At 39.4% G+C, this 14,219-nt stretch overlaps 1 protein-coding gene across 7 annotated transcripts in view; it reads left to right on the forward strand.

The window, feature by feature from the left end:
• Positions 1–14,219, forward strand: part of NPAS3 (neuronal PAS domain protein 3) — a 627,172-nt gene that overhangs the window by 84,249 nt on the left and 528,704 nt on the right. For 4 of the 7 annotated variants that reach the window (XM_074585122.1, XM_074585124.1, XM_074585126.1 and 1 more), the window contains one exon: positions 3,075–3,164. The exons of the other annotated variants lie outside the window; for them this stretch is intronic. In XM_074585122.1, coding sequence (XP_074441223.1) covers positions 3,075–3,164 — 90 coding nt within the window. The remainder of the gene's footprint in view (positions 1–3,074; positions 3,165–14,219) is intronic. 7 annotated transcript variants of the gene reach the window in all.

Consider the following 14,219-nt stretch of genomic DNA (forward strand, 5'->3'; position numbering starts at 1 on the left):
GAATAATTTTTTTTTTATTATTAATTTTCTTGCAGCAGAGGGGGAATGGAAGAGCGTAAAATAACTGTTTAAACAAAATTATTAGTGAGCATTGCATAAGGATGGGCCCCATAAGTCATAGGGTCTTGGCTCATGAAGTGGAATCCAGCCCTATACAGTGCAAGGAAAGACTTATTTCCCTCAGACTAGGATCCACAACAGCTGCTATGTTGTGTATAAAGTCTCATATATTGTTTACATTAAAAACAAACACAACAAAATCCACCCCCTCTCCCTACCCTCCCCCACGATTCCCCCCCCCCCCCCCCCCAAAAAAAAAGTTCCATATTCTAATATCTTCCCCATCTTTGGCTGTGGCACACAATTGTGGCTACATGTTGTGATTCACAGTCCAAATCTCTGATCTAACCTTGAACCACAGAATGGTTGAAGTTGGAAGGGGCCCTCTCGTCCAGCCGCTCTGGGTTTGAGAAGCAGAGTTACCCGGAGCAGGTTGCCCAGGACCTCGTCCAGTCAAGTTTAACTATCTCCATGGGTGGTGACTCCACAACCTCTCTGGGCAACCTGGTCCAGTGCTCTGTCACTCTTGCAGTATAAAAGTGTTTTCTGACGTTCAGGTGGAACCTCCTGTGTTTCAATTTGTCTGTCATCCCTTTGAAAAAAGAGCATGAACTGCCCTTATCATAAAAACTAAAACAAACAAACAAAAGCTAGCTGACAGGTCTTCTACACTGGCTTGCTGCAGTGAATACTTACTTAGGACATATTTCATCACTAGGATGTTCAAACCCACATCTTCCACTTCCCAGAAGAATGCCACAGCTACTTCTGAATAAAGGTTTTCCGGAGTGATCCGTATTCTACTTCACTTGTTTAACTACTCAAGTAACAGCAATAATCAGTATTACTATTCAAAGTTCATTTGGCCAGAGAAGCGGTGGAAGAAAGAGTATAATTCTGAAGCCCTGCGATGAGGGCACTCATCTGGGAAGGATTCTGATAGTTTTTTTGCAAGGACTGATTATGCATTTTTGAATGACTCTTAATATAACATGCTCTCACTGTGGCTCCCTCTATTTCATCCAATGAATCCTGATTTATTTATTTATTTCTAATAGTACCATTGTTTTACCAGGAGTTAACATGTCCCTTGCTTTAGAATAGTTGTTATCAAGGAGTCTGTGGTAATCTTGGGAGCTGTGAGGGATGTATGTTTAAACCTCCTCTGGCTGAAAGGCATGGAGAGCCTACTTCTCCTGTGTCGTCTGAAGCCATGTAAAACCAGGCACCTCTTCTAGTATTGTGGTTTTGGTGTGTGTGTGTTGTTTTTTTTTTTTTTAAATCAACAAAAACAACAACAAAAAAACACCAACAAAAAAGATGGGGGGGTGGGCGAGTTAAAGTAGGAGCATGGGTGAGCCAATGTGATGGTGCATTGAAGATTTTGAGGCTTGAATTCACTTTGATGTAGGCATTTCTGGTTGACCCAAAGTGAAGTGTTTGTGTGTCTCACACACACAAACAGCACAGAAGCAACTCTCCTTTTCTGGGTTTCTTTTTTTACCAGCTTGCATGGTTCCCTGCAGGTAGCACTTGTGTTGCAAATCCCATTTTAAGATACTTAGCTTTCCTCATACACTGTGTATGGTGCTTAGGCATTTAACTTAAAGGCCCTGGGTATCACAATAAATAAGTCTCTCTGGCGATGCCTTAATTCATGAATGCAGGAATATCCCTGGGTTTGGAGGTGTTTGGTCCTGCCTTGATCACACAGTCGTCTCTTCCTTCCTGTAGGTGGGTTCTTATGGGCGAAAAACAGCGCTGAGGCATGCTCAGACCAGGTTTCCAATTTAAATGAGCAAGGGACCAGGGCTGTTAAGACACGAAGTGGCGTGCTGCGCTTACCACTCTGTGTAGGTGCAGTCTTATTGAGGAAGGCCCTCAGTTTCCACAGTACATAACTTTCCATTTTCTTGTAAAGCTTGTTGCTGAATAATGATACTAACTTTTTTCTCAAACCTCAGTCTCAAATTACAGTTGAAACAAATGTGTGATTTTAAAAAAACAAGACTAGCTTAGAGTTTTATAGATGTAATAGTGTAAAAATAATAATAATAAAAAATAATTTTATATTGACAAGAATACTTATTTAAAAAAAATTCACAGCCTAAAATTCTACATTTGAAAAATGTGTAAAATTTCTCAATTTATACTTACTCTAATAAACTACCATTCTATTAAAAATAAAAAAGGTATTATTTTATGGAAGATACAAAAGCATCTAAAATGTGTTTTTATTCCAGAGCGGGGGCGGGGGGCAGAAAAAAAGAAAATTGGTGGGTACTGTTTTGTGTGCAATTCCCAAGTATATTTTAAAAACAACATTGAATTTTTATAGCCAAATTATATTTTCTGCTAACAGGGAGTTGGGGAGGGATGAATAATAGAATGATTGACAAATCTTTTAGGGCCTGATTTTACAAGATGCTGCGCACCTCCTGATTGCTGCCAATCACTTTCATTTTCTTTCAGTCGATCCAAGAACATATGGCATTATTCAGATGGTGCTGAGCACCTTCAATCACAGTCCTCATAATGCCACAACATCCTCATTCTGTGCAAATGTGAGAATTGCTGTTGACATTTTAAATTGGGGGGTTATTTGGTCTTTGTCTGGACAAACTCCCAGCTGATATAAATGGATGTTCTGCCTGAGGAGGGATTGCAACAGTAAACAATAAATAATCAATTTTATAAGCCCTATTGTATATACGCAAACTATGTGACGTATCCATTCGGTTCATAAAATTCTTTTCCTCTTCCACTTTTATTTGATGGGGGAAAAAAATACTATTCTTGTGGAGAACTGAAGTTTAGTTTACTCTCAGTGCAAATTTTGAAAAGTGGAAACTCTGGATGTTATGTGCATAAGGCAGTTGATTTAAAGAGATCAGAAAGATGTTTAATTTAAAAAGAAAAAAAGAAAATAAATTTCAACATACTGATTTGTCCTGCATTACAGTTACCTGTAGAGAACCTCTAGTCATGTCTATCTGTTTTTGATGCCTCTACAGAATAACTGTCCAGCATCCTCTGCCCAACCAATCAGAATGTAGGAAAATCTACCGATATGACGGAATCTACTGTGAATCTACCTACCAGAAGTATGTTGAAATCTGTGTGAGTCTTGCCTCTAGCTCGTGCATTTAGTGCTCGTGCTCTCCCGCTATTCAAAAATTACACGTGTGTTGAAACCGTACACTTCTACTCGCGTGCAAAACCTCTACAGCAGGGACAGAAATACGTTGTTTAATTCTTTGGAATTGTGCTCTGAAAGCTGAAAAGCAAATAAAAACCCCTATGACTTTAGTGTAAATCTCTTAGATATGCTTCTGTAGAGTGCAATAAACAAGAATGTATACACTAGAAAATCTAGGCAAAACGTATTGCACAGGTGCTTCACATCTTAGGGATTTGAAAGGTGTGTTATGTATAAATTAGCTGTCACTTTTTTTCAGTCGTGTAATGGAATGATGAGTTGTAATTTGCATAATCCTTTAAGAAGTCAAATTATACTGTCATGTAGCAGACTTAACATGCTAGCTAGGATTTCATAGCTTTGCAGCTAATTAGTATGTACCTTACAGGACAGTTAAATTGAAGTTGAGTCCTCTTGCTTTGCAGTCATTTGCCTTTGTCCCTTGCCCTAACAGAGCCCGCTTTTGTGCGTAACTCAAGATCGTTACTGGTGCTTCTGACAAAAGTGCTGTTGCCGTGGGCAGGCAAATGCTATGTGCTTGGCTTCTGTTACTTTTGCAATCAGTGAAGTTTCTATTTTACTGTAGTAAGGATTTAATAATCTAATTTCTGCATAGAATTGAAAAGTATATATTTGACAGGTGTGTGGTAGATTATTTTGTATTAATATATTGCAAATGCATTATGAATTTTCTGTTATCTTGCTGGATTTTGAAACTGCTTTCTGTCACTTAGTGTTTACTTTTTACACTCCAACTATATTCTTGTTTTATATCCGAGTGCTATCATTGTCATCTTGTATGTAACAGATTTAATTTTGCAAACCCCCCCTTAACTTCTAAAAATCAGTTGTACTCTGCATTGCAACAACATGTTTCTTTGGCAAGGCAGTCATACTCATTATAAATTTTTAGGTCATGTTCTCTCATCCCCTCTTTTTGTTCCATAACCTGCTGCTTGTTTCCTGAATGTTTTCTTTTAGTAATGGGTACAACTACATCAGTAAAAGCTGTTACTTCAGTGTAAATGAAGAGTATCATTCTGGTTTCCAGAAGTGAGAGGAAAAGGGAAATCTAGATTTATCAATATAATTACAGCATCAATGTAACTTGGTGAGCCAAAATGAAAATCTGACCTCTTGCTTGGCTTTTTTGTGAATGGCTGCTTTTGGTGTGACACATGATTTATTCATGATTTTACATTGACTTACATGTATTTCTTGCACTTTCTGAATTTTTGATGCTTTTCCCTTCTATCTCTCCAAATAATCGCTGTGTCCAGGGTGGCTGACGCAGTCCAGACCTAGCATTGTTTTAAATGTCACCATAGAACTTAACTTCAGTGGTTTTACTTTTCTTGTAACTTCAGTTCAGTAAGTGTAAAAATGCATTCATTTTTAAATGTATGAAGCAGATTTGTTGTGCACTATTTATATCAGTTTTTAGAACAACTTCAAGATTTTGAAACTTCGTGGAAATAAGAAAACTTGGCACAGTTTGTCATGAGTATTAAATACAGCAATGGCTTCACTGAACACTTCAAAATAGTTGATTATCTTAATTTTTTTTAATTAGGTAGAATTTATAGTCAGAGTAATTTAAAACAGCTAGCTGTTCTGACCACAAAATGGAATGCTAGATGTTCACTTATAAGTAGGTGTACAATTGCAAAAAGGCATTAGCTAAATAGCTTTCCAAAAAAAGGCAAAATCAAAAATTAAGACTAGTGATGAAAGTGTTTGGGTTTGACATCTCTTTTGTCGTACCTGAAATGTGAATTATGAAGTATTATAGTCCAGTTCACCTAACTTGTAAAAAGCATGTATTATTTTGGAAAACTAACAGCCAGGTCTTCCTACAGAAAATATGAAATGTTTTTTGGTTAGTGATATTTTCTCTCAGTACTTCTTTCCACACTATTGAAGTTCGCTGAGGCATTCTTTCTGTCTTCTTCTCAGTGGATGTCTTTGGTATATTTCCCCCCAGTAATTTATTTCCAATGCTATAACAACAATCAAAACAACAGCAAAAAATCAAGCTATTTTCATGACACTTTTAAAACTTATACTTTAGTGCTATAAGACGTGAACATTTTTTACTAGATGTTCATGTGCATCTCTTTTATGCAGGCTCAGTCTCTCCCCTGATTAGACTGGGGAAGAGAGAATGGATGTAAAAAGGGCACTGGTCGTCAACAGAAAAGGGCTGTGTGACACTCCTTTATCCTGTATTTATCCAGGATACTCCTGTATCCTTTATCTGGGCTGGACACAAAACAGCAAACTACTTATTTTGAGAGTCAGAGGAATTTTAAGGACTGGCCATATGGAGTAAGACAGGACAAAAAGTTGTCGTTTGGAGCTTGATTGTTTTTTCTCCAAACTATTTTAAAAATAAAAGGAGTATTATGCAGAGAGCCTACTCTGGATTTATGCTTAACCATGTACCTACTAAAGGTATTTTGTGTAAACCTACATAGCAGTTGAAATTGAGGTATTCTGATCCTTTCTGTAAAAAATTTGAAAGGATCATACCTTGATCTTCTAGTCCAAAAATACTTTTCAGAAAACATTTGGGAAGTAACCTTTTTAGTCAAATCTTAGTGCTAATACATACTATAAAAAGAGTTCTGAAAGGTGTAGATTAGTAAATACATTATGGTACTATAAAAAAAAAAAGTTGCAAAAAGCTTTTTGTGACACAGGTTCCTGAGGAGCTGGACTAATGATTACATTAGTTAATATTACATAAAATAGGCAGAATAATAAATATTTTAATACAGATCCCTCTAGGCTATTTATGGTCCTCATGCAATTCAGTCTCATAGCTGTCGCTAGATATCTGGCTTTTGAAACTGTATTTATTCCCCCACCTCATTGTCCACCACCTTGGTCGCCATGCATCTATGTCGTTTTAGGTCGCTGAGCATGTAAATATGCTTTTTAAAATGCTGTAAAGTAGGCTTGAAAATAATTACGAATTGTTTCTGTGTTCACTAGCAGTAGAGACTAACACACCAAGCATTCATAAAAGATTTTACCGTTGTGTTTTTTGAAGTAAATGACATCTCTTGAGCTATAGAGGTAAAACCAGAGGCCTGTCAGTAACTGGCCTGAAATATGGCTGTCCATCAACTACTGAATATTTCCGCTTTTCTTTTCCAGTCCCCACAGCTGTAGCCAGGAATGTCCAGACTCTTCTTCTGTGATGTCAGACAAAATTGTCAATAAAAAGAAGTATTTCTTGTTCAGTTCTAGCTACTTCGCTATAACCTGCCATGGTTTTTCCCTCTTGCCCAGGCTGAAAATCCTTTCTTCTGCTTGCACAGACACCTATGGTTTTGCACCCTTGTTCACCTTTATGGAGTGTCAAACAGTGAACAAAGCCCAGGTAGATGATCTCCAGAGATAGCCCAAGAGGAGCACAGCTCCTGGCACATGTTCCGGTTTCATTTGTTGCTAAATTACAAGGAGTAACGGTGTGTCAAGAATAGGGGTTTTTTGCTTGTCTGCAGGGAGTCTCTGTTGTGTACAAGCAGAGGATATCTCAGGGTTTGTTTTTTTTTTTTTCTGAGCCTGGAAGTTATTCCATTCATAAAGTTGGCCCTTCAGAGTATCACCTGGGTCATGAGGGGAATCAGTTTGGTGGCTGTTATGTGCTATCTCCAAAGCAAGGCTGGAAGAATCATCTCTTCCTCATTTCTTTCTGTCCATATTAAGTAGACTTAAAGGTCATGTGTCTATGTGTCTCTTAGAGCATAGAGAATAAGGAATAATTCTACAGTAAGGTATTTCTTCTGAAATCAAGAGCATGGAATAAATATGTAAGGAAAACACCTTGCTCGTTTAAATCCTGGAAATATAGCTATGGTCTTATTAGTTCTTTTTTCCTTCATTTCTTTGCAAGTTAGTGAAATGAGCATGGAACAGAAGGCTCATTGATTTCAGTGTAAGAAGTGGAGCAATTTGTCCTGGAAGGTGTAGTTTGGTCATATAAACATTATCATAGAATCATTTAGGTTGGAAAGGACCTTTAAGATCATCAAGTCCAGCCATTAACACTGCAAAGTCCACCACTGCCATGTCCCTAAGCACCACATCTATGCGTCTTTTAAATACCTCCAGGGATGGTGACTCCACCACTTCCCTGGGCAGCCTGTTCCAATGGTTGATAGTCCCATGAAGAAACTTTTCCTAATATCCAATCTAAACCTTCCCTGGTACAACTTGAGGCTGTATCCTCTTGTCTTATCACTTGTTACTTGGGAGAAAATTCTGACCTCAACCTCTCTACAACCTCCTTCAGGTAGTTGTAGAGAGACATAATGTCTCCCTTCAGCCTCCTTTTCTCTAGGCTAAATAACCCAAGTTCCCTCAGCTGCTCCTCATAAGACTTGTGCTCTAGACTCTTCACCAGCTTTGTTGCCCTGCTTTGGACACACTCCAGCACCTCAGTGCCTGTCTTGTAGTGAGGGGCTCAAAACTGAACAAGTATTCAAGGTGCGGCCTCACCAATGCCCAGTACAGAGGAATGATCACTTCCCTAGTCCTGGTGGCCACACTGTTCCTGGTACAGGCCAGGATGCTGTTGGCTGTCTTGGCTTCCTGGGCACACTGCTGGCTCATATTCAGGTGGCTGTTGACCAACACCCCCAGGTCCTTTTCTGCTGGGCAGCTCTCCAGCCATGCTGCCCCAAGGGCTGCATGGGGCTGTTGTGACCCAAGTGCAGGACCCGGCACGTGGCCTTGTTGAACCTCATAACATTGGCCTCGGACCATTGATCAAGCCTGTCCAGATCCCTCTGTAAAGCCTTCCTTCCCTCAAGCAGATCAACACTCCTGCCCAACTTGGTGTTGTCTGCAAACTGACTGAGGGTGCACTTGATCCCCTTGTCCAGGCCACTGATAAAGATATTAAGCAGAACTGGCCCAATAGCGAGCCCTGGGGAACACCACTTGTAACTGGCTGCCAAGTGGATTCAGTTCCATTCATCACCGCTCTTTAGGCCTGGCCATCCAGACAGTTTTTTTTATCCAGCGATGCATACACCCATCTACACCATGAGCTGCCTGTTTCTCCAGGAGGATGCTGTGGGAAATGGTGTCCAAAGCTTTACTAAAGTCTAGGTAAACAACATCCAGAGCCTTTCTCTCATCCACTAAGCGGGTCACCTTCTCACAGAAGGAGATCAGATTAGTCAAGCAGGACCTGCCTTTTGTAAACCCATGCTGACTGTGCCTGATCACCTGGTTGTTCTGTATGTGCCATATGATGGCACTCAAGATGATCTGCTCTATAACCTTCCCTGGCACTGAGGTCAAACTGATAGGACTGTAGTTCCCTGGATCCTCCTTCTTGGCCCTTCTTGTGGGTGGGCATCACATTTGCTAACTTCCAGTCAGCTGGGACCTCCATGGTTTGCCAGGGCTGCTGATAAATGATGGAAAGTGTCTTGGTGAGCACTTCCACCAGCTCCCTCAGTACCCTTGGGTGGATCCCACCCGGCCCCATAGACTTGTGTGTGTCTATGTGGTGTAGCAGGTCTCTAACCATTTTCTTTTGGATTATGGGGGCTTCATTCTGCTCCCCTTCTCTGTCTTCCAGCTCAGGGATCTGGGTACTTGGAAAACAACTGGTCTTACTATTAAAGACTGAGGCAAAGAAGGCATTAAGCCTTTTCCTCATCCTTGGTCACTGTGTTTCCCCCTGCATCCAATAAAGGATGGAGATTCTCCTTAGTCCTCCTTTTGTTGCTCATGGATTTATAGAAAGTTTTTTTTAATTGTTTTTTACGGCAGTAGCCAGATTAAGTTCTAGCTGGGCTTTGGCCCTTTTAATTTTCTCCCTGCATAACCTCACAACATCCCCATAGTCCTCCTGAGTTGCCTGCCCCTTCTTCCAAAGGTCATAAACTCCTTTTTTGTGTTTCCCCTGAGTTCCAGCCAAAGCTTTCCGTTCAGTCAGGCCGGTCTTCTTCCCTGCCAGCTCATCTTTCGGCACACAGGGACAGCCAGCTCCTGTGCCTTTAAGAGTTCCTTCTTGAAGAACATATAGCCTTCCTGGACTCCGCTGCCCTTCAGGACTGCCTCCCAAGGGACTCTGTCAACCAGGCCCCTCAACAGGCCAAAGTCTACCCTCCAGAAGTCCAAGGTGGCAGTTCTCCTGACCCCCCTCCTTACTTCTCTGAGAATTGAAAATTCTATCATTTTGTGATTGCTGTGCCCAAGATGGCCTCCAACTATCACATCATCCACAAGTCCTTCTCTGTTCACAAACAACAGGGTCAGTGGGGGCTCATCCTGAGCCTATAAATGCTAAAAACATCCAAACTTAAGAAACCAAAAAAAGTTCCCCTTGGACTATTTATTGACTCAAACTCATAAATATTTGTACAACTGAGAAAAGGAGGCACGATGCTAAACCATTCCTGTCAGCCTCTAAGGTTGAAATTGAGATTTCTTTATTTATCAAATGGCTAAAACAAAGACAGAACTGCTTTGGATGTCCAAGAAATCTCATGGCCCTGGTAGACAATTCAAATGAGCATATAAACCTTTTAATAGGACAAATAGCTCTCCCAGGGTTTCTAGTGAGGGAATTCAACCAGATACGGAACACTGAAAGATAAAGGCTTTCTTAGGGTGGTTGAAGTATTCTGCAGTGCTTATCAGCACCTTAATGTGGAGAAAGCAGTAAAAGACTTGCAGAGGAGGAGCTAATAGTTCCAAATAGAGATTCACAACTCTGTGGAAGTGGGTTAAAACCCCCTGCTGGCTCCTCTGCACCTGGGCATGCTGGTTTGGGTCAGTATAGCCATTTAAGCAGCACAGAGAAGTTGATAATGGCTGAGAGGTCACTATCTTTTTTTTTTCTTAGTGGTGGTGTTGCACATAAATTGCCTTAGAAAGATGTAAGACTTCTCTGACTTCCTGTTTGTATATCCTGACTCATCGTATAGCTGAGGAAAAGAAAATAATTGTTTGAAAACAATTATTTTAGCTGCAGGAAAAAATGTAATGTAGGACAACAGGACTGTCATTCAAGCTAATGCTGTAGGGTACACAGGCTTTTTTTTTTTCCCAACAATGACTTCTGTATCCCATCTTTAGGAGTTAACCTAAGAGAGAACATACTGAAGAAGCTGCTATGTAGTTTGATCTACTCTAGTGAAACAGGAAGGAGAGGCCCCCATCTTCTTGCACAGTGGATCTTTCTTTGGGAGGGGTGGGGGGTGGGGTGTTCCCTCACTTCACATCTTGATTTTTCTCCTAGAAATGTGAATTTAATAGGTGTATTTGAAGAAGATTCGATGCATCTCCTCTTCATAAATTTGACCTCTTCTTAGAAAATACTGAAAGCTAATATCCTAATTCATTCTCCATCAGCAAATGGCAGAGAAATCACTGCTAAGTCATGTAACAGGCCTTTTAATATAAATCACCTGATTCTTATAGTCTCAGTGTGAGGCTGCCTGTCAAAACTTTATCCCTGTTACAGCTGCCTACATCTGCTCTCACCTTGCTGTAGCGTGGAGCATATCTGCAGGTTCTCTGTGCTGAGCTGTTCTAGATGTTTTTTGCAAGAAGAAAAACGAGTTTTTAAGCACGTTTGAAACACATCCAAAAGCAAGCCAACGTCTCTTTACACGTAAGATATGAGAGCGGACTTTCTCTGTGTAAGAAATGAGATTAGCTGTGCCACTTTAAAATGATTAATGATCACTGGCTAACATTAAGTTGAACATCTAATCCTTGGCTGATTGGAGCATTTGAGAGAACAGCACTCAAAACCCGTAATTTTTCAATAACAGAAATTTTGTCATATTTCTATTATGAGACAGTTAGATGTTGTACTGTCTTTAACATTTTACTTTGAGATTAATGGAACGTAGCCTGAATAGAGAATAGGTGCAATGTATACATGCTACCTGAAAATTTTCTTCCACTGAATAATAAAGGACAATGTTCACGTTTACAAAATCCTATTCAGTTTATAGTTCAATACAAATTTTGAAGATTCACTTAAGCTTTCCAGTATCTAATTGTAATATCTATTCTGAGTTTAATCCTGAAGTGAATTTGGTATTGGTCAATTGACCAATTAGGCAATTACCTTTTTGCGATCTTGCACGTAATCCATGTTAAACTGGCTGGATCTTCAGGTCCCTTAACCACACCCTTTCAATAGGATATTAGTCACAATCTGCTAATTCCCTGCTAAAACGGGGGTTTTGATATTGTACAGAAATTGGTTTTGCGTTTCATTTTCACTTCAGGTATGAAGGGTTCTTTTTGTGTTTTGTGTTGTTTGTTTTGTGGTTTTCTGTGTTTGGTGGCTGTGTTTTGTTGTTGGTTTGTTTTTTTTCCTGAGTCATGTCAGTGGTTTCAGAAACGGAGAGATCAATTCACATTATCTGTGACTGAGCTACTCTGTGTATTCAGCAAGGTTTCACTTTTCCCATGCTCTTTCAGTAACTCACTGCTTTGCAGAAATACAGAGGCAATAATACCAAGTGTATCCAAAATATCACTGGGGGAAGCAGTGAGCAAGATAACAAGTTCTTACTAACAGTTTATATGATCATTCCACAACTTGGGGAAAGGGGAAATAATTATCCCCCAAGTATAAGGAGTTAGGCAAATACCTGCCCTAAAGGTTACGTAAGTGCTATGGGTTGCAGTAACAAAGCTATGCTGAAGCATTTTAGGTATGCTTTTGAAAGGTAGAGTTCAAACTCTTTGCCATCTTTCGATTTAAAAGAACAATAAAAGATAGTAACACAGTCTTGCAACTTCTGGTTGGTTTTAGAAGGAAAATGCTGATTATAAGAACTTCAGAGAAAAGAAAATCCTGCCTTTCTTTAGATGAACTGTATTTACTGTTAGCTGTTAATTATATTGTTACCTTGTTTTTAGTCTGACGTTTTCGAACTTTTATGTAGCAGAAATGTACCGAATCCAGCATTAAGAATCTGAAAAATCCACCTTTAGCATTCGTGATACTCCTCAGTTCTTAATCCCCCTCCCCCCATTTAGATATTTGTAGACAGTAACCCACTGATCATTTATCCTCCTCTTTGGCACAGATTTCTCATTCTTAGCAAGGCAAGTTTTCCAGAATTTGAATGCTTCTTGTAGCTGTTTGATGAAGTCTTTCTAGTTTGAATACTAGTATAGTCCATTAGTTGTTCCTGTGGAAGTGCTCAGGGATCACCGATACAAACTAGAACCCCATTGTCGCGTGCTGTTTGAAATGGAAAGATTCTCTATCTCAACATCGGTAGTGATTTTTATAATCCTTTCCTATTGCTACTCTGTGTTTGCTTCCTTGTACATCAAAGGATCTTTTTTGCTGCTCTAGCCAGGGTATTGCACTGTAGGCTAATATTAATTTGGTTATCCACCATCATCCATATGCCTCTTCCTAGGTTATTATATTGTCTTTGTTTGGAATCTGTGCTGTTAGTTACTAGATAGACAGCTTTGTGCTCAGCTGTGTTAAAACACATTTTATTCAGGTGAGCCCAGACTGCCATGCAATCTATGGAACTGACAACTCCCTGGTATTTACCATTTTATTATCTTCTGTGTCATCTGCAAATTTTACTGGGAAGGATTTTATGTTTTCTTTCACATCGCTGATTTATTCTCCTGCACAGGTACTCCGTAGGGAATAAAGGGCTCAAGGAGTTCTTTCCCTGCATGGAGTACTTGGGGTAGACCTAATCCATATTTCAGAGCTGCTGGTCATAATGGCTGGGAGCAGATTAGGGGCTGCCGGCACTGATGAGTTGCAACCAAACAGGGGCCGTGAGTCATGAGCACACCCTCTTTACTTGCAGCAGTACGAGATGGCTGCAGCCTTTCTTTAAAAATAATGTGAGGCTTGTTTTGCATAGTGATCCTTGTTGAAATACAGAAGACAATTCTCCCTTGAAAATTTGTGTGTCCGTAGTGATGGCTACTAGTGAATTCCCTTTTTCTTTTTTTCTTTTTTTTTTAAAAAAAAAAAGACTGTTTCTGGAAACAAAGCCAGTTTTTTTGCAAGTGGTTAGCAAATTTAGTGAATGTGTTTATCCAAAAAGAAGGGCAAAGAGGTGGTTTTTGGTAACCCTGAAATCTTTCATGTTAGTTTTCTTCCTAAATGGAATTATTTTTAATTTCATTTCCAAATGATGCTTTTATTTAGAGCTAAATCTGCTTTTCAAATTACTAGGAGTTTAAATAATGAAGTCATCAAGCATAATGTTTTATTGAAAAATGAGTTTACAGTTTACCAGAAACGAAGCTTTTGGATAACACTTTGCCCCTCGTTTTTCCTCTACCCCACAAAAGGATTTCTTTGAGCAAACCTCAAAATTGTGCTCTGAAGATTATTTTTTTTTTCATGAAGTTGGCCACTTAGCAGACCTGCACAGCATTGTATGTTGATTAAGTTTAAGGCTTAAATTAAGTTGTTTAGCAGTCTATTAATTCTTCCACCTAGCCATAGGGCGTCATGGTGCAAAAATGACACAACTCCTATTTGACATCCAGATGCAGCAGTATCACTAAACTCCTGACTTATCTATGACAAAATTATTGACTTTCTGCTAAAATTCCTTTATGATAGCAGTATCTGTAGTCAATCTGAAGTATTTATACTGATTTGCTTTCCGTTTAAGACAAATACCACTCTGATTAAAACATGCAAAGATTTATCAAAGTCTGCATCACCTCAAACTGGTATATAGAAAACAAGACTTGCATTACATTTTGTAAAACTAATTTTTTTAATACAACGTTTTTGTCAGGGGTTCATGGTCTTAAAGTTCCATGTTCATATACATGCATGTACATATATGCACATACATACATGCACCTTTGAAAAGAAAGAAAATACAATAAATTTAGGGAAAAAGACAATGGAAGTGTAAAGCCTACTTCTGCCTGAGTGCAATAGGAAGACGATCATTTTTAGATG

Source organism: Larus michahellis, chromosome 4, assembly GCF_964199755.1.
Source record: "Larus michahellis chromosome 4, bLarMic1.1, whole genome shotgun sequence".
NCBI classification, from domain to species: domain Eukaryota; kingdom Metazoa; phylum Chordata; class Aves; order Charadriiformes; family Laridae; genus Larus; species Larus michahellis.